Source organism: Sparus aurata, chromosome 24, assembly GCF_900880675.1.
Source record: "Sparus aurata chromosome 24, fSpaAur1.1, whole genome shotgun sequence".
Taxonomy (NCBI): Eukaryota; Metazoa; Chordata; class Actinopteri; order Spariformes; family Sparidae; genus Sparus; species Sparus aurata.
The window spans coordinates 15,733,783-15,756,929 of NC_044210.1; the positions used below are offsets into that span (position 1 = coordinate 15,733,783).

The 23,147-nt window shown below is 44.1% G+C and overlaps 1 protein-coding gene across 3 annotated transcripts in view; it reads left to right on the forward strand.

The window, feature by feature from the left end:
- LOC115577091 (sodium/potassium-transporting ATPase subunit alpha-1) overlaps nt 1-19,028 on the forward strand; it is a 28,601-nt gene extending 9,573 nt beyond the window's left edge. For 2 of the 3 annotated variants that reach the window (XM_030409890.1, XM_030409891.1), the window contains exons 2-23: nt 2,357-2,470; nt 3,068-3,127; nt 4,981-5,082; nt 5,218-5,319; nt 5,612-5,725; nt 6,120-6,254; nt 6,690-6,807; nt 6,902-7,170; nt 7,254-7,562; nt 9,150-9,284; nt 9,629-9,821; nt 9,915-10,090; nt 10,253-10,389; nt 10,557-10,707; nt 12,052-12,220; nt 12,310-12,464; nt 12,795-12,918; nt 13,664-13,809; nt 13,904-14,034; nt 14,208-14,309; nt 14,657-14,748; nt 14,946-15,350. In XM_030409890.1, the coding sequence (XP_030265750.1) occupies nt 2,357-2,470; nt 3,068-3,127; nt 4,981-5,082; nt 5,218-5,319; nt 5,612-5,725; nt 6,120-6,254; nt 6,690-6,807; nt 6,902-7,170; nt 7,254-7,562; nt 9,150-9,284; nt 9,629-9,821; nt 9,915-10,090; nt 10,253-10,389; nt 10,557-10,707; nt 12,052-12,220; nt 12,310-12,464; nt 12,795-12,918; nt 13,664-13,809; nt 13,904-14,034; nt 14,208-14,309; nt 14,657-14,748; nt 14,946-14,974 (3,063 nt within the window). In that variant the 3' untranslated portion in view covers nt 14,975-15,350. Of the gene's footprint in view, nt 1-2,356; nt 2,471-3,067; nt 3,128-4,980; nt 5,083-5,217; nt 5,320-5,611; nt 5,726-6,119; nt 6,255-6,689; nt 6,808-6,901; nt 7,171-7,253; nt 7,563-9,149; nt 9,285-9,628; nt 9,822-9,914; nt 10,091-10,252; nt 10,390-10,556; nt 10,708-12,051; nt 12,221-12,309; nt 12,465-12,794; nt 12,919-13,663; nt 13,810-13,903; nt 14,035-14,207; nt 14,310-14,656; nt 14,749-14,945; nt 15,351-17,575 lie in introns of those variants that run through there. The other variant, XM_030409892.1, reaches the window with a different exon arrangement.
- The last annotated feature ends 4,119 nt before the right edge of the window (nt 19,029-23,147 follow it).

A 23,147-nucleotide genomic window follows, 5' to 3' on the forward strand; every position in this document is an offset into this window, starting at 1 on the left:
GAATTATGTTTCAGGTAAGAGATTTTATATTTTTTGGGGGGCTTAATTTCACTTCTATTCACCCCCAATGTCTGTCCGTGTCTCTGGCTGTCTTTCTTTCTTCCCTATCTCACCTTCTCTTTGTCACGCCGTCTCACCACCCTCCGGCTCGCGGACACAATCTCCTCTCGGGCCTTTGTTGCTCAGCAGTGGTCGCTGATAACGACGGGGGTGTCTGCGGAGGAGACGGACGAGAGGCGGACCGTCACTCTGCGCTCAAGTGCCGCAGCTGATGATGCGATACGGGATGTCAAGTGACGTGTGGTTGTATCTGCGAGACTCGGGTCTAAACTCGAGAAACTCTCTTTTTAATTAATCTTTGCTGCCTACAGCGAGAGAATTTGTGTCACAGTCAGAGTTTAAACAACAAAATGTCCCGATGTGTGATTACACAGCAAACGACTCCAGTGTGGTTTGTTTTTCCCAATCTAGGGGTTTGGCTGAGGTGCATAATTGGCGAGTTCATGCGTAGGAAAGCTGTTGGTGAATGAGTAAAGCTCTGTGTATTTTGTCTCGCTCACACAGTGACGCCAATTATTGCGAAATGTGGGTGTTTAGATGAGTGAATTTTGTTTGTTTTTTTTCATCCTCGCCGCCTTATCGGTCTCACCATGCAACAAAAAAAAAGGCGCTTATCTTCCAACTGACCGAAAACCACACGACACTCACTCCGCCCTTTGGTGTCTTTGTTGATGCACACAGCCAAAGTGTCGGTCTTGAGCTTGAGTTGTTGTATTTACGTGGGTATATAGATTCTCAGATGTGTTTTTTAATAATTTTCTTCAGGAAAGACAGTAAAAATTCTCTGGTTCCAGCTTCTTAAATGTGAAGAAGACGACTGAATATCTTGAGGTTGTGGACGAAACACAAGACATTTGAGGACGTCATCTTTAGCTTTAAACAGCCAATCGATTCATCTAGACAGTGGGAATAATCAGTAGTTGCAGCCTGTGTTGCAAAATATTCTGCCCATCAGTAAAAACCTGCTGTTGGTTTAAATGTCTAATAAATAATTTTGATGTTTAACTTTGACACGGATTAATGTGGATCACCACTCACTTACAACTCACAACAACTGGATTTTCTTGGTACGCCTGCAACTGGTGATGATTTTTAATAATCGATTAGTAATTTGGTCCTTGAAATGTCAGAACATGGTGAAAGATGTTCATCAGTGTTTCCCAGAACCCAAGATGACTCACTCAACCCAACGATACTCAGTTAAAGGAGTAAACAAACCAGACAACATTCACATTTAAGAAGCTGGAATCAGAGAATTTTGACTTTTGGCGTCTTGAGCGCCCCCTGCTGTTTGGCGGTTAGTGATGATTTCAGTTTTCAAACGGCGAATGATGCATTTTAAATATCCATCTCACAATCAATCATGTTCATTTAACTGTGGGAATCCAAAACTGTGATCATGGTGAGTATTTGTTTCATCGTGTAGCCCTACTCAAAGTCAGCTGATAGTAAAGCAGAGTGTCCGTCGTATTGACAGGTGGTGGAGTTGGACTACAGCACATGGAGTATAGTTGAGGAGAAGCTTCTCTCACTATAGAAAGCCTTTTAAAAGTTTGCATATCCAGAGAAAGTAGGTCCCCTCGGGGCTCGTTCTGCGGTAACAGATGGCACCGGTGCCCACAAAGCCAACACTTGTATCACTCGTCTGCTCGTCCAACGGAGCTCTTCATCTCACAACCAAACTATTTGTGACAAGTAAAGAGGCGACTCTTTCTTTCTTTCTTTCTTGGACTCTTCGTGTCTTTTTTGGCAGTTTCTCTCCCCGATGTAGGCCACAGTTCTCCTCAGTTTTTTAGGCTGTGTTTACTCGTTTTCCTCATATCTGGTTTCTGAGTGCGTTGACCTACATGGAGCCCGTGAAAAGATGCAGTATGACAAAATGTCTTCTGGCATTTTGTGTCATCAGATATGCTCGCGTTGCTTCAGACACACCTCAGCGGCAGTTCTTGGCATGTTACGTATGCATGGTCTCCTTTTGTTTCCCCCAATCTTTTCTCAAACGGCCATCATGCACGTTACGATGAGGCGACACAGAGAATGAAAGTTTTGTTTTCAAAAGTTTAAGATGAACTGTCCCTGAAATACCTTTTTTAAACACACAAGTTTAATGGCAACCAAAGGAACAGCAAAGTCCAGACTTTAGAAGTCACTTTTCCGACTTGGGTTAAGGGTCCCAGTTGCCTTTCTACATCTATAAATCAGCATCGTAACGATGGTAAGTTTGGAGATGATCTGTTTTTTTAGAGTTGCTGTCTTGGTTTCTCATTTTTTCCCCCTCTTTCCGTTGCGTTTCCAGGAAGGACGTGAGCAGTATGAGCTGGCTGCGACCTCGGAGCAGGGCGGCAAGAAGAAGGCGAAGGGGAAGAAGAAAGAGAAGGATATGGACGAGCTGAAGAAGGAAGTGGACATGGTGAGTGTGTCTCAGCTTCACTTTTGTTTTTTCCACTCTGCTCGCTGCCCTCAGGACCTTTTTTCCTCTGATTGTCTCCTGCTTCATGTGTAACTATCTCATCCACTCTATTGTGTTGGCTTTATTACTTCTGCCTGTTTCTGCGACCTTTTCTCTTGCGTAAAATCACATTCAAGAAGTAAAAGAAAATGCTAAATTGATAACATTTCAAGAAGCTTAAAGAAGATACAGTTTATCTTTTATCTGCCTTTTCGTGCTTTCTTTTATTTTTTCAACTCACACTCTTCCTCCCTTTCGTCCATCCTCCCCTCCATCTTCCTTCTGCTCTTCCTGCTACTTTCCCTTTCCCTTTAATCTTTCTTTTCCTTCTCCTCCTCATTCTCTTTCTTCTTGTCCTTTCACTCTTTCCTCGATTTTGTAGTCATTGCTCCACCTTGTGAGAGGTAGTCATTGTGAAAGGAAAGGTCGGCACACAATGCGCTGTAAATGTCACTGGATTTTTATTTGGCACATTGAACACACACACATGAATATATACAGTATATCCACACACAGACATAAACACTGAAGTGATGCCACCTTGTTTTCTCTTCGCAGGATGATCACAAGCTGACGCTTGACGAGCTCAATCGCAAATATGGAACGGACCTCAACAACGTGAGTGAGATGACGCTGTTTTTGAAATGTGTTGCGTTTGAAATGTGTCTCATCTGCAGCTTTAAAAGTCGCACTGACAGCCAGAGTTCACGTCTTCGAACTCTGTCACGGTAATGTACTTTTGAAAGGAGCAGTTCTACATTTATCATGTAGATCAGATATCAGGAACAAGACTGGCGGCCATTAACAACCATTTTTCTCTCCAGTGTGTCAGTCGCTGAATGATAAATGAGGCCAAGATGAATTAAACAGAGGACTTTGTTTAAAGACATCTTCTCTCACGTGATAAAGGAAGAGGCTCAGCTCAAAGAGTTTATTAGACGAAGATCGTGGATCGAGAAAGAGGAAGGGGAGGTTTGCCGCCAAAGGGAGATCTGATCTCAGTATTTATTAATTGCTTGAGGTCTCTCCTAGCTTCAAGGGAAATGCTTTTTTTCGAATTCAGATTTTTCCTTCCCAATAAATAATTAGCGTCAAATGTGTCACTGTGCTCGACACTCGACATAAATAATGCAAAAACACACACAGCGTTCACATCTTGGAGTTGTTTACTTGCACGTTTTTATTTGGACCCAATGTATAGCAGGAAACATCTTGAGATGAGAAACTGTCATCTGTCCACTAAATATGGCGCCACAACCAGCAGTCAGATAACTTAGCGTAGTGTAAAATGTGGATGCAGTGAGATTGCAGCTAGCCCTGCACCAGCCTTTTTTTCCCCTGATTATTGCTTTTTACACTTCAAATGCACAATAAAATGTGCAATGTAAAGTATGTAATAATTTCAGTTGAAAACAATCAGAAAGTAAATTAAATTCTCAACAGAATATGTGAACAGTTCTCACATTATTTACGGCGCTGCAAAGTTAGCATGCTAACCAACTAGCCCTGACCCGCCCTGGTCTAAAGTTCCAGTGGTAGTTGTGTTAAACACAAATAATCCCAATTCTCTCTGCTAGCTGCACGGCTAACTGAGCTAACTAGCCAGCCGCAGCTACAGTTAGCAGCGGTTTGTGGTCAATTCTTGCATGTTGCGCCTTTAAGATTTAACTTATATTGTTGAGCTTTAGCCGAGCTCGTAGGCAGATATAATTACTTTTAAACAGAACGAGGCTAGCTGATTCCTTTATAATCAGTCTTAATGCTAAGCTATGCTAACTGGCTGCTAGCTTTAATTTCACATTTACTGTACGGATTCATCTAAATCTCAGCATGAAAGCAAATAAATCCATATCTGTAAATATTGAACTGAGCCTTGGTGGCACAGACGTAAGGTTGTCACACTCCGTCTATCCCTCTCTCCTCATGCGAATGTGCTCCTGGTCATGCAGGAGAGATCAAGGAGAATCGTTAATCAGCGCCTTTAAACTGGGGTCTCCATGCACTGCTTGCATGCGTGCGTTTGCAGCAGTTGTGAATAATTTATCAGCTGCAGAAGCCCCTGTGCCCTGATTTCATATGATCCTATTTGCTTCATCTTCTCCCTCGTTAGCCGCCCTCCTTTACCTTCACTCGTCTCCTTTCTCTTCTCCTTCCTCTTCCCTGTGTTTTTCTTCCTCCTACCTGCTGATGAAGGAAATGGCCCTGTTTTTCTGTTGATGCTGCGTTGCTAGGCAACAAGTAGCACCCACAGTCGCCCCACTGGACTTAAATATGTGTCAGTGAGTTTGTGTGGTTGTGTGTTTGGCTCGAAAAACAATGAGGCTGCGCTTCCAATTCTGCTGTATTTATAATGAGACACGGTTGTTTATCTGGTCCAACATGTCAACTATCAGTCTGTTGACACATCTGGCCGAGAATCTGATGTTTTATCGCCAGTCGCAACTGAATGTGTAATTTCCTCCTCGTGTCAGGGTTTGACTAGTGCGAAGGCTGCTGAGAATCTGGCCCGTGATGGTCCCAACGCCCTCACTCCTCCTCCCACCACCCCAGAGTGGGTCAAATTCTGCAAACAGGTAACACCAGCATCACTGTAATCTGCACAGCTTTTGTCTCGGCGGCTCGTACAGTCGTTGATATCGACGCTTTTACAGTTTTTTTTTGCAAATCAAGAAGGTGTTGACTCTAATCTCGCTGCTGTTTTCTTTCAGATGTTTGGCGGTTTCTCCATGCTTCTGTGGACTGGCGCCATCCTCTGTTTCCTGGCCTATGGTATCCAGGCTGCAATGGAGGATGAGCCCGCGAATGATAATGTAAGAAAAGGTCCTCAGAATATCCACGTGATGTCTTGATGTGACGGCATGTGGGTTCATTATGTGGTGGCAGACTATCCAAGGAACTCATAGAATGTCGATGTTCTTAAGAAGGGAAAGCAAGAAGAAATTAGATATTTAACTCTTTATGGTGCATTTTGTTTGTCAAGTTTGTTGGTGCTGAAATTGAGATTATATTGAATCAATGTTTAAATATGTAGGGTTAATAAAGGAGTAACTTTACAGAACTCTCCTCTCCTTCTGGAAGCTAAACAATGTATTTTTCTTACAGTTGTACCTTGGTGTCGTGCTTTCTGCTGTCGTCATCATCACTGGTTGCTTCTCCTACTATCAAGAGGCCAAGAGCTCCAAGATCATGGACTCCTTCAAGAACCTGGTCCCACAGGTACCCCTCAGTAGCTTCTATTCACGTACCTGCCTTGACATTTGATCCACATCCCCTTTTTTTTTACTGAGATCACAGGAAATTGCTGAAAAACATGAGCTAACACTGTGTTGCAAGAAACTGAAACCACTTCTTTGACAAAACCTCATGTCAACTCTTAATTGTAGTATGTTAATTCAAGGTCTAACTCACTTTGTAGTACAAAAACAACACAGTCCTCTCGACATCTGAATCGTATTAGCCCTGCTGAATAATCTGGAGGTTAAGAATAGCTTTCATTATCATGAAGAAAGAGCTCTATGCAGGATGTGAAAGTAGACGCAGCTTAAACAGAGAGAAAAGAAAGCCATCAGTCTCACTTTCTCTTCTATCTGTGTCGTGTCTCGTCTTGTAGCAAGCCCTGGTCCTCCGTGATGGCGAGAAGAAGAGCATCAACGCCGAAGAGGTGGTGGTCGGAGATCTGGTGGAGGTTAAAGGTGGCGACAGGATCCCCGCTGATCTGAGAATCATCTCCGCCCACGGCTGCAAGGTGGGTGCCCTTGATACAAGTTGTTTTCTTCCATCGAGGGCTCACACTAAAGGAACATAACCTGAAAACCATTTCTCCATTAAAACATTAAAGGACGGTGTCTTGACTTTTTAAATTTCGGCCTACTGCTGCGCAAACATTTCTATCTGTTCTATCTAAACTCAACTCAACACCTAATTATGCCCCGTGCCTTTCCGTCAACCTCTGCATCGTTCATTGTTGTATCTCGTCACCTGCCTCTGCATCATTTAGCTGTTGCGCCATAATGATCCAGAGTGCCATGTGACCCAAATCTGCCATCCGCCCCCTGAGTAACTACACAGAACAGAGTTTGTTAACATTAGAGGAGAAGGTTTGCTTGTCTTCCTGGCAGCTGAGGTGGATTTTGCCGTTTATTTCTTTCCGTCAATCACAGTTGTACGTTTCATTTCTCAGGTGGACAACTCCTCTCTGACCGGCGAATCCGAGCCCCAGACTCGTACTCCGGACTTCTCCAATGAGAACCCACTGGAGACCAGGAACATTGCTTTCTTCTCCACCAACTGTGTTGAAGGTATGAAGACGGGAGGCATCAGAGCCGTTCACAGACGGTGCTAGAGCGTCTGTTTTCTGTTTCTGAGAGAATAATCTAATCATCCTTGCTACAGGAACTGCCCGTGGTGTTGTGATCAGCACCGGAGATCGTACCGTGATGGGTCGCATCGCCACGCTGGCCTCCGGACTTGAAGTTGGACGCACCCCCATCTCCATTGAGATCGAGCATTTCATCCACATCATCACCGGTGTGGCCGTCTTCCTTGGCGTTTCCTTCTTCATCCTCTCCCTCATCCTTGGATACTCCTGGCTGGAGGCCGTCATCTTCCTCATTGGTATCATTGTCGCCAACGTGCCAGAAGGTCTCCTGGCTACTGTCACTGTGAGTCCTGCTGCTTCTTGTCTATTAAAGATCCAATTATAGTCCCAAAGACAACTAACTGACCCAAGCGATCCCGTCTCTAGGTGTGTCTGACGCTGACTGCTAAGCGTATGGCCAAGAAGAACTGCCTGGTGAAGAACCTTGAAGCTGTGGAGACGCTGGGCTCCACCTCCACCATCTGCTCCGACAAGACCGGCACCCTGACCCAGAACAGGATGACCGTGGCCCACATGTGGTTCGACAACCAGATCCACGAGGCCGACACCACTGAGAACCAGAGCGGGACCTCCTTCGACAAGACCTCGGCCACCTGGGCTGCCCTGGCGAGAGTCGCCGGACTCTGCAACCGCGCCGTCTTCCTGGCCGAGCAGAGCGGCCTCCCCATCCTGAAGGTGGGTTTCTGTTAGCTTCTCTTCTCCTGCAGTTGTGTTTCTCATCCTCTGTTTACTTGAATAAATAATACCCAGTATTAAGACTTCTCTGAGACAGCAACCCCTCTGAACAGAGGTTTTCACATGAATGAATGTTATTAGGGAAATAATTAGCTCTTAGAACTAAAACCAGAAGTCTGCGTTGTCTTTCATCCTTTGTTCAACAACAAGAGAGTCTTTTCTGCTGTTCCAGGCCTTTTAGTTTGTGTGCTCATTATGTGGGCAGGGTTTAGAAGTCCTGTTACTGCTGACTCATTTTCCAGTTTGATCATGTTCTTTTCCAAGCAGTCAAAAAAAAAAAATTACATTAAACCAGAACCAGCGTTGGCTTCGTTTCATTTTCAGTAATGCCAACACCTGTTCAAGTGAGCTTCGTGAACGATGAGTGTTTGTTAGAATCTGTTTCCAAATGGCCGGGCATTGCTCGGAGATGCTGCCGTGTTGCGCTGCTGACTGAAGCCATGATTGGAACAATTAATGAAGCCCACTGGATAACTGCTGGTTGAGCACCCAGCTAACCTGAATATGCCTCAAATTCTGATAGCGAAACGAATGAATTTGCCGGGGTTGTGGCTCGTGTCGGAGCGTCTCTTTGGTGTCCAATAGGATTCAAAGGGCTTCTTCCTTCAACTGAAGCCACAGATTGATTTTGGATCTTGATATCAGGCATTAAAGACTCGATGGCTGTTTGCCACTCAGGCCAACAGGCTTGTTTTCCAGCTTATATCACCCTCCCTGGAGTGTAGACACACACATGCTGTAACCACTTCATTATTCCTAACCACAATCCCCCGAAAAACACACCAACACACAGAGTTGTATGAGTGTCTCTTGGCTCCCCCAGAGTTTCCTTAGAGCCCGGTCTCTGGTTTCCACCCTGTGTTAATAACCTGTTGACGTGTGAGTGTGTGCTCGTGCATCTGTGCGCGTTAATCACCTGTAAATGTCTGGCTGGCATCACGGCTCTAATTACCAGCCATTCTCTCTCTCACTGCTCATTATTTCTTCCTCAGTCACTGTTACAAGAGTGAGAGGAGGGTAAACACGGGGATGGTGTTTATCAAGGCCAGTAATTATGATGTAAAAATATAGAAAATTAGCATTTTTTTCCTTTCATGGCCGAGCTCCCAAACGGATCTCTGCCTGCTGCTTTTTGTTTGAGTTGTAGGTGGATACAGAAACATGTCTAATGTGAGGAGTCGATCAGAATACATATGAAGAGCGATATTTTCAGCAAACCTGTCAGATTTATGTGTCAGGATCTGGCTCAATGGCGCGTCTATGTATATATGTTTTTTTATTTTTTAGCATATTAAAGACAAAAATATAAACAACATGGAATTTAAAAAATCCATAAAAGAAAAAGAAAAAACACAAGCAGACCAAAACAATCTAATCTGTCTGTGCCGCCGTTGCTCCTCATGGGCTTCCGTAGTTCATAGTAGGCTCCTCAAACAGAGAAACAAACAAAGAGTTTGTATCTTCACGTTTACTCAGCTGACTTGTATGATTCATCCCCTCCCGTCTCCATCTTCCTCCCCCCTCCAGAGAGATGTGGCGGGTGACGCCTCCGAGTCGGCCCTGCTGAAGTGTATCGAGCTGTGCTGCGGATCGGTCCAGGAAATGAGAGAGAAGACCCCCAAAATATCTGAGATCCCGTTCAACTCTACTAACAAGTACCAGGTATGCAAAGAGCAGCTTTACTGGGACACACAGACCAGCTGTTGATGGTAAATCCATGATATAAAAATGTTCTTGGAAGAAACTCTCTTAATAAATCTTTGTGTGACCTTTTACGAACATTACGAATTCTTGCTAATTGGCTAAAAATGGACTCCTGACACAATCTGCTTCTTTATTCCCTAATAAGGGTTTTGTAAAAAGCTTAAAGGTCTGCTGAATCATAAACATGGAATTTACAGCGTCCTTGAGTTGTGGTCATTCGTTCATCTGCCCTCTTTTATCCATTATAATGCACATTGAAACATGAATCTGTGAGCTGACCTGTTTTTTATCTTTTTCTTTAGCTTTCCATTCACAAAAATAGCAGCGAGGATGCTTCCAAGCACCTGCTGGTGATGAAGGGAGCCCCGGAGAGGATTCTGGACCGCTGCTCCTCCATCATGATCCAGGGCAAAGAGCAGCCTCTGGACGACGAGATGAAAGACGCCTTCCAGAACGCCTACCTGGAACTGGGAGGTCTGGGAGAGAGAGTGCTGGGTAAGGATTTTAAATGGCCTCTCAGAAAAGCTCCTCATTCGGCTGGATGTTTTTCTCATCCTAAACTGCTTCATCGTCTTGTGTCCAATCCAGGTTTCTGCCATTTCGACCTGCCCGATGACCAGTTCCCAGAAGGCTTTGCTTTCGACACTGAGGAGGTGAACTTCCCCACTGAGAACCTGTGCTTCATTGGCCTCATGTCCATGATCGACCCTCCTCGTGCTGCCGTGCCCGACGCTGTCGGCAAATGCAGGAGCGCTGGAATCAAGGTAAAGGACATAAAGCTACTCACCTGGAATGATGTTTAAATATGAATAACATGTATGCAGTCCAAGTGGCCTAATGAATAATACATCTTCTTTTAATGGTTGTTTAAGTGGAAGAGAAAGTGTTCCCCTTCAACTAATGGGCTCAAACGTCCCTTCTTCTAGGTTATCATGGTAACAGGTGATCATCCAATCACAGCTAAGGCCATCGCGAAGGGTGTGGGCATCATCTCCGAAGGCAACGAGACCGTCGAGGACATCGCTGCACGTCTGAACATCCCAATCAACGAAGTCAACCCAAGGTGAGTTTGTCACGAAGTGGAGTACCCCAGGGTTGCGTTCTGGGCCCGGTTTTGCTCTGATGTGTCGTGTCAGACGTACTGAATGTTTTCTAACCCAAGGCTTTATATTCTTCAACCACATCTAATTATTTGTGTAATTTTACGACGACGTCTGTCTTCCCTCTCAGAGATGCCAAGGCCTGCGTCGTCCACGGCGGAGACCTGAAAGACCTGAGCGCCGAGCAGCTCGACGACATCCTGAAGTACCACACTGAGATTGTTTTCGCCAGAACCTCGCCGCAGCAGAAACTGATTATTGTGGAGGGCTGCCAGAGACAGGTAGAAACAAAACACAGGGAGAATACCTTCTCTCTATCTTCCTCTGCAGCGTTTGTTTGCTGTATATTTTACAGTTTGGCGCATGCAGCATGTGCCGGGCGCCTTATTATGTAAATCCATGTGTGAATATTTGATATCCATATCCCCTAATGCTTATTTATGATCATTGCTTTGGCCTGATGACTAAGTTGGCAGAATAATCAGGCAGAGCATCTGTCAAGCTGTGACCTCGACCGCACACATGAATATTCACAAAGTGCATCAGCAGGCAGCGCGAAACTCTGCGTAAACTCGGCTGCACTGTGGATTTGTTTATTTATATACATGTTGTTGTTGATTACTGCCGGATCGAGCGCCACGTAAACAACATTATACTCTTCTGATACAGCGCCAGTTCAATCTCTGGGCCCTCTTATATTAAAGGAGCAGTGTGTAGTTTTTGGGGAGGAGGCGCTTCAACAAACTAAGTAAACAAACTCCTGCCCACCTTGCAAACAATTTGTATTATTAGCTCCCCAATATTGTAAATAACAAAATTCTGGAGTTTGAATTTCTTCTCCAAAACAACACAGTGCCCCCGTCTACATATGTTTCCACAAAAATAGCTGAAATACACCTTTAATTGGATTCACTTTGGTCGTCTAAGTTGCAGAAATAAGCGACACAATGCTTCCTGGAGGGAGATTAACTCTGATTTGTTGTTGACATTTCATCTTATAAATGATGTAGGTTAAATGTGCTGCATCAGGTTGAATGAATTCTGGTTCTTCTATTTAAATACATTCAGATATATTTAAACTTACTTCATCATATTAATAAATGTTAATAAATGCTCTTGGTGAGATGGTCCAGATATTAACGTGAGCTGGAAAACTAATAATTCTTATCACTTTCATTAAAACAATAACTTCCCTCTCTGTCAGGGAAAGCCTGCAGGCTTTTTTATCTGCACATCCAAAATTCACTTTTTCGCCCAGAGTGCGAGCTCTGTTTGACGTCCGGCTCTTATTCACTTTCATCACATTCTGTCTGCCCTGTCAAATAAAGCAGAAACCGTTTGAAAAGAAAAGGAAGCAGGAAATTATTCCGTGTGACGCGGTGTAACTTTAGAAAATGGAAAATGGAAAACGTCGCTCAGCAGCAAGATTTGAGACTTCTCTCTGAAAAGGATCTGACACCTGTTGGCTCAGTCGGACGTTTTATTTTTTAATACAGACGCAAATCAGTTCGACTTCTGCTGAGAGGACGTGTCACATTCTTTGCTCCGCTAATCTAAAATAAATTAAAAAGCATAATTTCCGCACACAAACATTAATATCGGCCTCATCACGTCTCTGTCTTCAGGGAGCCATCGTGGCCGTGACAGGTGACGGTGTGAACGACTCTCCTGCCCTGAAGAAGGCCGACATCGGTGTTGCCATGGGTATCGCCGGGTCTGACGTCTCCAAGCAGGCCGCCGACATGATCCTGCTGGACGACAACTTCGCCTCCATCGTTACAGGAGTGGAAGAAGGTAACACATTGTACTTTACAAGCTATTGAGCTGAAGTCTTCAAATGATTCAAACGATGACTTTATGTGCTTTTGTCTTGTCCTCATCAGGCCGTCTGATCTTTGACAACTTGAAGAAGTCCATCGCCTACACTCTGACCAGCAACATCCCCGAGATCACCCCCTTCCTCCTCTTCATCATCGCCAACATCCCTCTGCCGCTGGGAACCGTCACCATCCTCTGTATCGACCTGGGAACTGACATGGTAAAGATGGACGAACTGCTGCTTTTGCACTGCTAAAACGCTTCATTTTTACAATGTGTTGCTAGTTAGCGACATTCAAAATGAAGACTTGTATTATTCCTGTCCTTCTGACAACGCCGAGGTTTAAAAACATACCAGAAAAAGTATAAATTCAGTTTATATAATCAGATAATACGCTTCAGAGCAGATATCCGCCTTTATTCTGGTACTTTTTCCAAACAAAAAAGCTTAGCATGTCGACGGAAACCTCGCTAACACATAAAAATGTATATTTTGCTCACGTTGATGTGTCAGCTTGCTGATGGATTGACCCTGTGTCTCGTCTCCCAGGTTCCCGCCATCTCCCTGGCTTACGAAGCAGCCGAGAGCGACATCATGAAGAGACAGCCCAGAAACCCCAAAACAGACAAACTGGTGAACGAGCGGCTCATCAGCATAGCCTACGGACAGATCGGTAAACACAAGAGCCAAATGTGCACACTTCAAAATCAAACCAGAGACGGGAGTTCGCTCCTCGTGGCTCCTTGGTTGGATCTTTTTTTTCTGGAAAGGCAGCTCAGTATCTGGGTGGTCCGAGATAACCAGAAGAGCGGCATGCGCCAGAAATAGGCCGGTACTGATAGAGAGCTGGAGTGTGTGTTCGAATGACGATAGAGATGTCCCTCCGGCTTTTGATATTTTCCGTCTTTGGTAATGAAGCCAAGAATAGGCTCGACCCCCGTGAACTTCCTGGTTACTACTTAATTATAAGAGCAAGAGCACAAGCAAACGGATCCTCCCAGACATTTAAAATAATCAGATTGTATCTTCATGGTTCATTTATCTCAGTGAGTTATGTGCTAGAAGTAGAAAGAAGAAGAAAAACCACTGCTGTTCTGAATAAGCGTTTGATTCCTCAGAAATCGACTTCATCTCGTGTGTTTATTCACTCGGTTTTTCATCAGATGACGCGTTGTTTAGTCCTCAAGACTCCCTGAAAGACTGACAGATCATTTTTTATCCACTCAGTCCATCACTTCCTCATGAGTTCTGTCCCCCCGGTGGACCACGAGCCCAGTTTGTTTCCTAAATGAACTGCGTTTCTTCATTCTTTTTGAAACCGCTCTGAGGACGAACTCATTTTAATTGGCGATTTAAAAGATTATACGACGTCAGGTTGATGTCTCTGTTCATCTGATCACACCTCTCCTCCCCGGCAGGTATGATCCAGGCGCTGGCAGGTTTCTTCACCTACTTTGTGATCCTGGCTGAAAATGGCTTCCTGCCCTCCACCCTGCTGGGCATCAGAGTGAACTGGGATAATAAATACATCAATGATCTGGAGGACAGCTACGGACAGCAGTGGGTCAGTAACATCTATCGGACAGACCGCATGTGAAGGTGACAGTCTGGCCGTCGCCGCCTGGTGTGAACTGTTTCTGTTTTGTGTTCCCCGTCAGACTTACGAGCAGAGGAAGATCGTGGAGTTCACCTGCCACACGGCCTTCTTCGTCAGCATCGTCATCGTGCAGTGGGCCGATCTGATCATCTGTAAGACCAGGAGGAACTCTGTCTTCCAACAGGGAATGAAGTGAGTGCAGAAACACGTCTGTCCTCTCCCAGTCGCGGGTGTTTTACAGCGGCCATCTTTTATCTCACGCCTCCTATTTCAGTTCCCGGCTATTTTCAGTCGTTCTCAGTAGTTTTTTTGGGTCTGTGGTTTCGTTATCTCAAAGTCTAAATGTTTTCCTCTGTGTGTTTCAGGAACAAGATCCTGATCTTTGGACTGTTTGAGGAGACCGCCCTGGCTGCCTTCCTCTCTTACTGCCCAGGCATGGACGTCGCCCTCAGAATGTACCCTCTCAAGTGAGTAAAAAGCCCGTGAACGCACCAGTAAGCCACGTGTAATGGAAGCATGTGTCCGCCAGTGCGAAGGGGGGAAAAAGTCATCATAGGAAAGTTGCTGGCATCTTGAAATAAAGCGAAACTTTCTCAAAATGACTCAGCATCTCAGTAAATAATGGGAAACTCAAAAGTATCTGAAAAGAATGACTGAAGTACGACAACGATTCTCATTATTTAAGATAATCTGAGAGAGTTTTGGTGTTGCACGTCGTACATTTGTCGTGGGTCATGCCGACTCCACGCCCGGGGCACTGGATCCCTTTCTCATCCCTCCTTTTTTTTTTTTCTTGTGTGTTTGTGTTTTCCAGGCCCAACTGGTGGTTCTGCGCCTTCCCCTACTCCCTGCTCATCTTTATCTATGATGAAATCCGTAAGCTGATCCTCAGACGCAGCCCAGGAGGTGAGTCCAGAGTCCATGTTTTTATTATCTTCTCTCTTCCCTTTCTCTCTTGTTTTTCCTCTCCATGGATCATTTTATTACGCTCTGCACTTTGGTCTTTTTCCCCCCTATTTTCCTCCAGTTTTATTCAGTCTGACCGAAGAAATTGCCACTAAATCTGGTGTGTGTTTGTTTGTTTTCTCCCCCTGTGCGTCCAGGTTGGGTGGAACGGGAGACCTACTATTAAAAGACCCATCAGCCTGTCAGTCCAGTCAGCTCGCATCTTCTCCTCCACTCCAGTCTTTGCATGAATATTGTCTTGCTGCTCGGAATAAAAATTTTAACCTCTGTGAAAAGAAAAAAAAAAAAAAATTGGAACGTGTTTTTATATTAGGGAATGCTTGATACTACTATTAGACAAATAATGATGGAACATGCCGATGATGATGATGATGATGCCGATGATGATGATGTTGATGATAAATGATAATGCTAATAATGACATGAACACTGAACATTGACATGACTATGCGTGCCTTGTTTCTGAAACAGGACCAATTTTATACATGTTTTTAACAGTTATAAACGTTAAATAAAAATGCGCTCGAGTCAGGTCCCACAAATGTTTCCTGTGCTTATTTATTGTGTGTGTGTGTGTGTGTGTGTGTGTGTGTGTTGTTTTGCCTAATATATGAGTAGCAATAAGGAGCCAAACACTTCGTCTCAGTTCATTTGGATTATTTTAGATTTTCTTTTTGCGGTTTCATGTCAGTATTATTAAGAAACGATTCACACGGTCGGATAGATTGGTCGGAAAAAAACTTTGTTTGATTCTCAAACTCAAACTACAAATGACAAAGAAATGATTAAAGGTATTTCTTTTATTTGGATGCTTTTATGGTAAACAACATTGCCCTGCCATTGTAAACAGTGCACCTTCAATCTCACTCCTTTTGCAAAAAAAATTTCCTTTTTGAAAAAAAATGCTTTTGTAATCATAAATTTAACATGTCAGGTTGCATACTAGTATAAAAACAGATCAGTTTCCTATTGGGATTGGTAACATAACTTTCATTAAAGTGAAACTCTCGCCAAAAAGCAACCTAGGCTTTATTTGTGAATGTGAATGAATGAGTCGAGCCTTCATGTAAAAGCATAATAGAGCTCAACAGTGAGGTTCCGGAAGTGAAAATGCCATTCATATTCTGCATATAGATTTTGATTATTGGCCATAATGTCGTAACCATCCAAAGTAGACTTACCACAAGTTATCAGATTGTCAAACGATGATATATGATCCTGTAGAAGTCACAAGTTCGTATGATATCAATCTTGTTTTGAGAAAAACATGTTTTATTCGCAATGTCATGGAGAAGTACTACACTACCCACAATCCTATAGTGTAACAGCGACGTCTCTGATTGGTGGAGCTTGCTGTTACCATGGAAATGTTTACCAAACCCGCAAATTTCATGTTAGCTAGTTACCGCTAACACTGAACTCTACGATATTTTACCACAGAGCGACCATGATTTCACTTTCTGACCTGCTGCGTTCATTTAGTGATGAGGAGAAGAGTTTATTAAGGGTTCAGCCGAACATGAAATTTGCGGGTTCGGTAAACATTTACATGGTAACAGCGAGCTCCACCAATCAGAGACGTCACTGTTACATTCGCAATGGTTTATGGGATGAGTAGTTCCTTTACTCTTAAGATAATTATGTACACAGTCTTATACGTTTGCTTTTTCTCCGTTTTCCAACATTTTGTTTGCGCCGAATTAAGTATTTTATGGTCATGATTCATCTTCTAGCTGATTGGCTTGGTTCCAGGCCTAAAACTCTTTATATAAGGATTTTATGAAACATCAACGGAGTAAATGAATGGCAAATTCACTTCCGGAACCGGAGCCGTTAAAAAAGTGGGCGGTCACTGTTGAGCTCTATTACGACGAAAGAGGCACTTTTAAGATTTACCGTAGTTTCATTTTCGGGCAAACTCATTTTCAATGGGAGTGCTACGGGTAAATTAGCAATAGCATCAAAATCGCTATTTTTAAAACACTTAACAATGTTGATGGTAGAATGTTGATGGTCGAATGTTGATGATAGAATGTTGATGGTGGAATGTTGATGGTAGAATGTTGATGGTGGAATGTTGATGGTAGAATGTTGATGGTAGAATGTTGATGGTGGAATGTTGATGGTAGAATGTTAATGGTAGAATGTTGATGATAGAATGTTGATGGTAGAATGTTGATGGTAGAATGTTGGCGGTGGAATGTTTATGGTGGAATGTGATGTCACATCAAAGCAAAAAATCCAAGACAAAAAAGAACCCATCAAAGGCAAAGATCAGTGCAAACGGAATGTGATGTCACCGAGGTTGCTTTCATGTTTTCCTACAGGTGGTTGTGGCTCTGCATGTTACGTTACGTTCTTTAGTTGAGCAGTTCACCACTACAACTACGACCCTCAGGATACAGAAAGGGACTACAGGTTTAACCATGAACACAGAGTGCCAAGAGACAAGAAGCCCTCAGACCGACGGAGAGATGGGAAGTCCACCGCAGGACCCCCCGCCACCTGCGAGGCCCAGACTGACGACGGAGAGCAAAGTGGATTTACGCAAGGCCGAAATGGAAGTTCAGAAATTATTCTTGGCAGAGGAAGAGAGAAAGACAATCGAACTCCTGAAAACTACGAATTTGAGCATGGCAGCCCAACAGCGTGCTCACCATCGGCGGATGACAACGGTGAAGCCCTTTAACTTCCGAAACATTTTCAACACCAGCGTAGCGGCAGAGAATCCGACCGACGTGACGCGGGAGAAAGAGCTGAAGGAAAGGGCAGAGCGTCAGGGCAACGCGGCCATACTCAAGGCCGACTTCGACGCTGACAAATCATTCTGGGACGGGAGAATTCTGAACGATCAGAAGATAAAAGACGAAAGTGCCAAGCTGATGATAGCAAACGCGAGAATATTGGATGAAGAACGTGCTCACCTTCGGCAGAGGAAAGCCTGCGAGGTCCACATTAAACCCTCCAACATCCTAAACTTTTCCAGAACCAGCTTAGCGGAAAAGGATCCGATCAATGAGATGCGGGAGAAGGAGCTGAAGGAAAGGGCAGAGCGTCAGGGCAAAGCCGCCATCCTCAGGGCTGACTTCCAAGCCGCTGAATTATTCCGGGAAGAGGAAAACCTAAAGGCTCGGAGGAGAAGAGAAAACAACATGGAGCACATGGAATTCAACATGAACATGGTGGCTGAACAACGAGCTCGCCGGCAGCAGATGAAAGTTGGTGAGATCTCATTTAAACCCTCCAACCTGACAGGCATTTCCAAATCCAGCTTGGCGGCAGAGGATCCGACCAATGAGATGCGGGAGAAAGAGCTGAAGGAAAGGGCAGAGCGTCAGGGCAAAGCCGCCATACTCAAGGCCGACATCGAAGCCGCTGAATTATTCCGGGAACAGGAAAAACTGAAGGCTCGGAAGAAACGGGAAACAAACATGGAGAACATGAAATTCAACATGAGCATGGTGGCTGAACAACGTGCTTGCCGGCAGCAGATGAAAGCCGCCGAGGTCCCTGTTAAACCCTTCCACCTTACAAACATTTCCAGAACCACCTCAGCGGCAGAGGATCCAACCAGGACTGCCCCACAGCCCAAACACAGCACCTCTAACACCTGTTGGCCACGGAAGCTTAAATTTTTAGACCATTAAACTGCTGCACTTATGCGACAACATCGATCTCGTGCAGACAGTTGAGCCATCTTCACACAATTGCAGCTTCACCGAGTGGAAATATGAGTGAATCAGAATCAGAATCAGGCCGGATGTTAGAGGTTGGGTTTACTCCGGGTGCTCCGGTTCCCCCATTGGGATATCCCTTCATAAAAAAAAACCAAGGTTAGTCTTGTGACGAAAGTTGGGACTTAAAAACCCTTTATAGATAATTCCCAACAATCACCACTACGGGATCAACCCTATGTTCCCCGGGTCCTGTGTTCCCCGCTTTGTATGTGAGGGTTAGGGTCGGATCGGAAGGGTTAGGGGAACATAAGACCCGGGGAACATAGGTACGCTCCCCTGACTACTATACATAACTCACCAGTATGAATACTAGTAAAGCTTACAGTTGTAAGTTAAACTCTTTGCCCATTTTTCCAATTAGATACCGAGATGGTGGAAACCAACACGCTGAGCTTCACGCTGACCTCGGACCAAGTTTGTAGCTTAATGACTTCATCTTCATCACCATTGTCGCGATTCAAGATTAAATAAGTGCTGTCGTAATAAAAACGCTTCGTGTGTATTACAAACCAAAGCATCTGAGACTTGAGCTCAGTTTTTTGCATAAATGATGAATCTCTACCACAGCTTCCAAAGTAACTGTCATAAATGATCATATCTAATGTTATAAAACCAGGTTTATATCCACACAGCTTCGTGTTGGGCTGGTAGTTTAGTATTTTCACGGAAGTCATTTGGCTTCTTCTACACATGCAGGGAAAACTTTAGGACTTTAGGAGAATTAAATATTAAAATCCAGTTTTTAAACCCTCGGCAGGTTGTGTTTCTGACTCAGCACTCAGGCACCAGCTGCCGATGCATCTGTGGATATTCATGAGTTTGGTGATCGCCAGACATCTGGATCTGTATTGTCATTTATTGCCCTCCCGTCTGGCCTCTTAATGAAATCACCCGTGCCGTGTCACACCGTGTCGTACGAGCAGTCTGGACCGCGGGTCGGGCTTGTTTCCTGTTGCCGGCCCGCCCTTCCTGTCTGTAATATCTCCAGTAATGATATAAACCTAATCGTATGAGGAGGCCGGCTGGGCTCTGAGGTTTGGTGTCATCCAACCGCGTTAACATCATCACATCCTTCACAACACAGACGACGTTAAACTGAACGTTTGTGCTTCTCTCAGAGATTCCCCAAGGTCCATACAAGAACAGAGATTTCTCAGGATCGAGGTCACAGGTTATCTGAAGCGACTGGGTGCACCTGTGATGTTCTCGCTCAGCTGTTGCTCAGTTGTGTGTTTTCATGGAGTCGACACCTTCAGTTGGCTCTCTGCGTTTCTTGTCTGGGTGTAAATCTGGGTTGAGTTCTTGAGCTTTCTTTCTTTTGGCCCTGAAAAGTGACTCCCACTTCACCTCTTCATTTTTGGTCCAGTGTTTCTTTGTTTGTCTATGGTGTTGATAGAATCGGAGGGTGACCCCTTTTTGTGATTCGTGCAGCGCTTTGTTCTCGGTTTAAAGTTCCTTTTAAACGCCAGGGAAGGAAATCAGCGGTTAGAGAAAATCCCTCATAAAACACCTGGCTGAAACTCAGTTCCCAGGGCCTGACACAATGATATTCAAAGTATGTAACAACATGAAAGTCTGCGTTTTGTCAGGCGTGTTCTAGAGAGACGACACACCACGACTTACTTTTTACCATTTATTTTAGAATAGTATCATTAACCCCTTAAGGAACACCGTTCCAACATAGGAACACCCTTGTGTTTGGACGGAAACCAAAACCTGTGTTCCAACCTCTGTAACTCTGTGTCAGTATGTCATAGAATCACACTTACACTTCTAGAAAAAAAAAACTTGAGGGTGTTACCTTTCCAATGGTACCCTGAGTCTCAAACTATGTGGGAGCTGTCATGCTTTTAATTTCGGTATGTCATTTTGGAAAAAGAACCTTAAAATGGGGGCGTTCATTAATTAAGCAAAGCTTGATCAAGGATCTTCTCTGTTTGACATGGCAGTTGCCCAGAAGAAAATTGAACAATTTCACATTTACAGTACATCTTATAGTTTTTCCAACAACAGTGTGGATTACATTATTGGTTCAAACAGGTGGGTAGTGACCGTGATTTTACTTGGCTCTCCCTTGTTGCTGCATTTAGGTTGGTCCCAACCTCTTTGCACTGTCCGGTCCAATCCCTGGAGACAGCGCCCTTTTAAAAGAGCCTCCCTCCACTGTCTAACTTCCTCATCAATCTATTGTCGGCATCCCTGACCTTTGGCTGAGCCTCGTGCTTTTAATTGTTACTTATTATATTTAAAGAACATCAAGAACATTCTGTACGTGCAGGCAAAAATTAGTGTAGCATGTTCATCTTCCGACAATCTCATGTGACCTTGGCCTTTTCTTGTGGAAAACACTTTGTTGTTCTGTTTGAAACAAAACTTATCTTATGACCTTGGCTTCTTCCCAGAATGGAGCTGTGTTCTCTCTCATATCCTGGCTTTTCTCTCCAATGTATCAACCCTTCATAACATGGGGCTGATGCTTGTTTCAATCTCATTTGATCAACAGGATAAAGTACAACTCTTAAACGATATCGATCGTCAGTGCAATGATAATAATAATACAGTTTGTTAGTACAAATCAGTTAACTTCACAGTGTGCTAGATTTCATTCATATTAGTGCATAGTTATTAATTCAAAGTGTTAAGAACATGAATCAGGAAACTAGATGTATGGACCAACGTGACACTCCCTCCTGTAAAGAAAAGCTCCGTTTGATGCTTTTCAAATGATCCAAATGCAGAAAAAGGAAAATAAAGCTCCAGTCTGCAGCCGGTTAGCTTTTAGCTTAGCATCAAGACTGCAAACAGTGGGAAACAGCTCGCGTGACTCCGTCCAAATATAACAAACCACGCTGCGCACCAGCACCTCATTAATTAACACGTTCTGTCTCATCTGTTTGGAGACTTCACAGTGACAACAGGCCCGTGTGAGGCTGAGCGAGATGTTCGCTGTCTGTGTTTATCTGTTCAGCCATCTCTGCTGCTGGTATCTGTTCCTGGTCCTGACTGAGATAAAACTGTCTCCTCTCCTTATAAAGACACGTTTCTACAAGTCGGACATATAACCGCTGCTCTCTGGTCTCATTCATCGAGCCGTCACTGACAGCTGACTTAAATGACTTCTGAGTGAGTCTGAGGTGTGGATGGCTCCTGTGAAGTAAACCTGAGGTGTTCAGGGACACAATCTCCAGGTTATATGGAGCGTGAATGGATACGAGGCGGACAGTAAATAGACTTTTATGACTTTATAGGTCTCATCGTCGTTCCAGCTACAGGCTGACTCTTGTAGCGGCTGCTGCCCGCCTCGTTTAAAAGGAGCCAATGAGCCGGAAAATTTGTCCGAGAGCAAAGAAGAAGCCACTTGTCCCCCGCGTTAGGCTTTGCATGACATGGTGTGTGTTGTTTGGAGTGGATGTGTTTCTGTGTTGCTGTTCGGTTCGGTCTCCCGAAGGCGAGCTGAGACTCTGAAATGTTTTCCTCTTTCCTCCCTACATCCATGCAGCTCTCTCCCTCTCTCTCGGTAAGAGGCGGCCCTCAGGCAGGAGTTACTTCTCAGGCGACTGCAGCTGCCGACTCTCAGCGCTGTGCACAGACTCACACACAGATGAATAATCCATGTCACCGCTGGAAACGATAACAAGAGGAACTGCAGAAACCCCTCTAATGATGAAAGTGTCGGCTAAAGGACTGCAATAACAGTGAGTTTAGACTCAATTCAAGCAGGGCGTCGATGTGATTGGACGGGCTGGAGATGAAGATGAGCCTCCGCGTGTCCGCTAATGTCATCACAGTTTTAATTTCCTACCAACTTCTCAGTATTCAGCTGAAACTCCACCGCTGCTGCTTCTGCTGTAGCTGCCCAGCTGTCAGAAGAAAACATTGGCATTGTACGTTTTTGCAAACAACGGATGATATAAATGTTTCATACGTATCATATCGACATTTCTACAAAACATGCCACGTTCAGATTACATGTATATGAGCTGACTTTCAATTTATGTCGGGACATTTTCCAGATGTTAGTGGCAACAAAACTGGATATTTTAACAAATCATCAGGACTTTTTACAGATGTTGGAAGCAACAAATCTGACAGTTTTCATATTCATAAGTGGAAACAAAACCAGCTATTTTATGATTAGGTATCTGGACATTTTCCAGTTGTGCCAGTAGCAGAAAAACTATGTATTTTTGACCAGACAACAGGGTATAATCAGTGTGTCAGTGGCCAGAGAAACTGATATTTAAAAAGAAAACAAAGCAGAATGAAGTCTGAGACAGCAGGAGCTCTAAACCTGCACAATTAAAGGTGCTGTTTCTTTAATTTCCACTGTTTTATTTATCTCAGCTGCACCGAAAACAAAAATAATACAATAACTTCCAGACAGACACAGCAGCAACCCCAACAACATAATCCGATTACAAACACACAACAACATAAACCTTTTTAACTATGATCTGATAGAAGTCCTAAGAATAGATCGTTCGGAAAGACAGGTGTGATGATTGAAGAAATGGCAGCTCTGTGTTTTAATTGAGATGAATGGAGCGAGGGAGGAAGAGAGCGTGGAGCAGATAAAAGATAAAACAGGGAAAGTGTGCATTT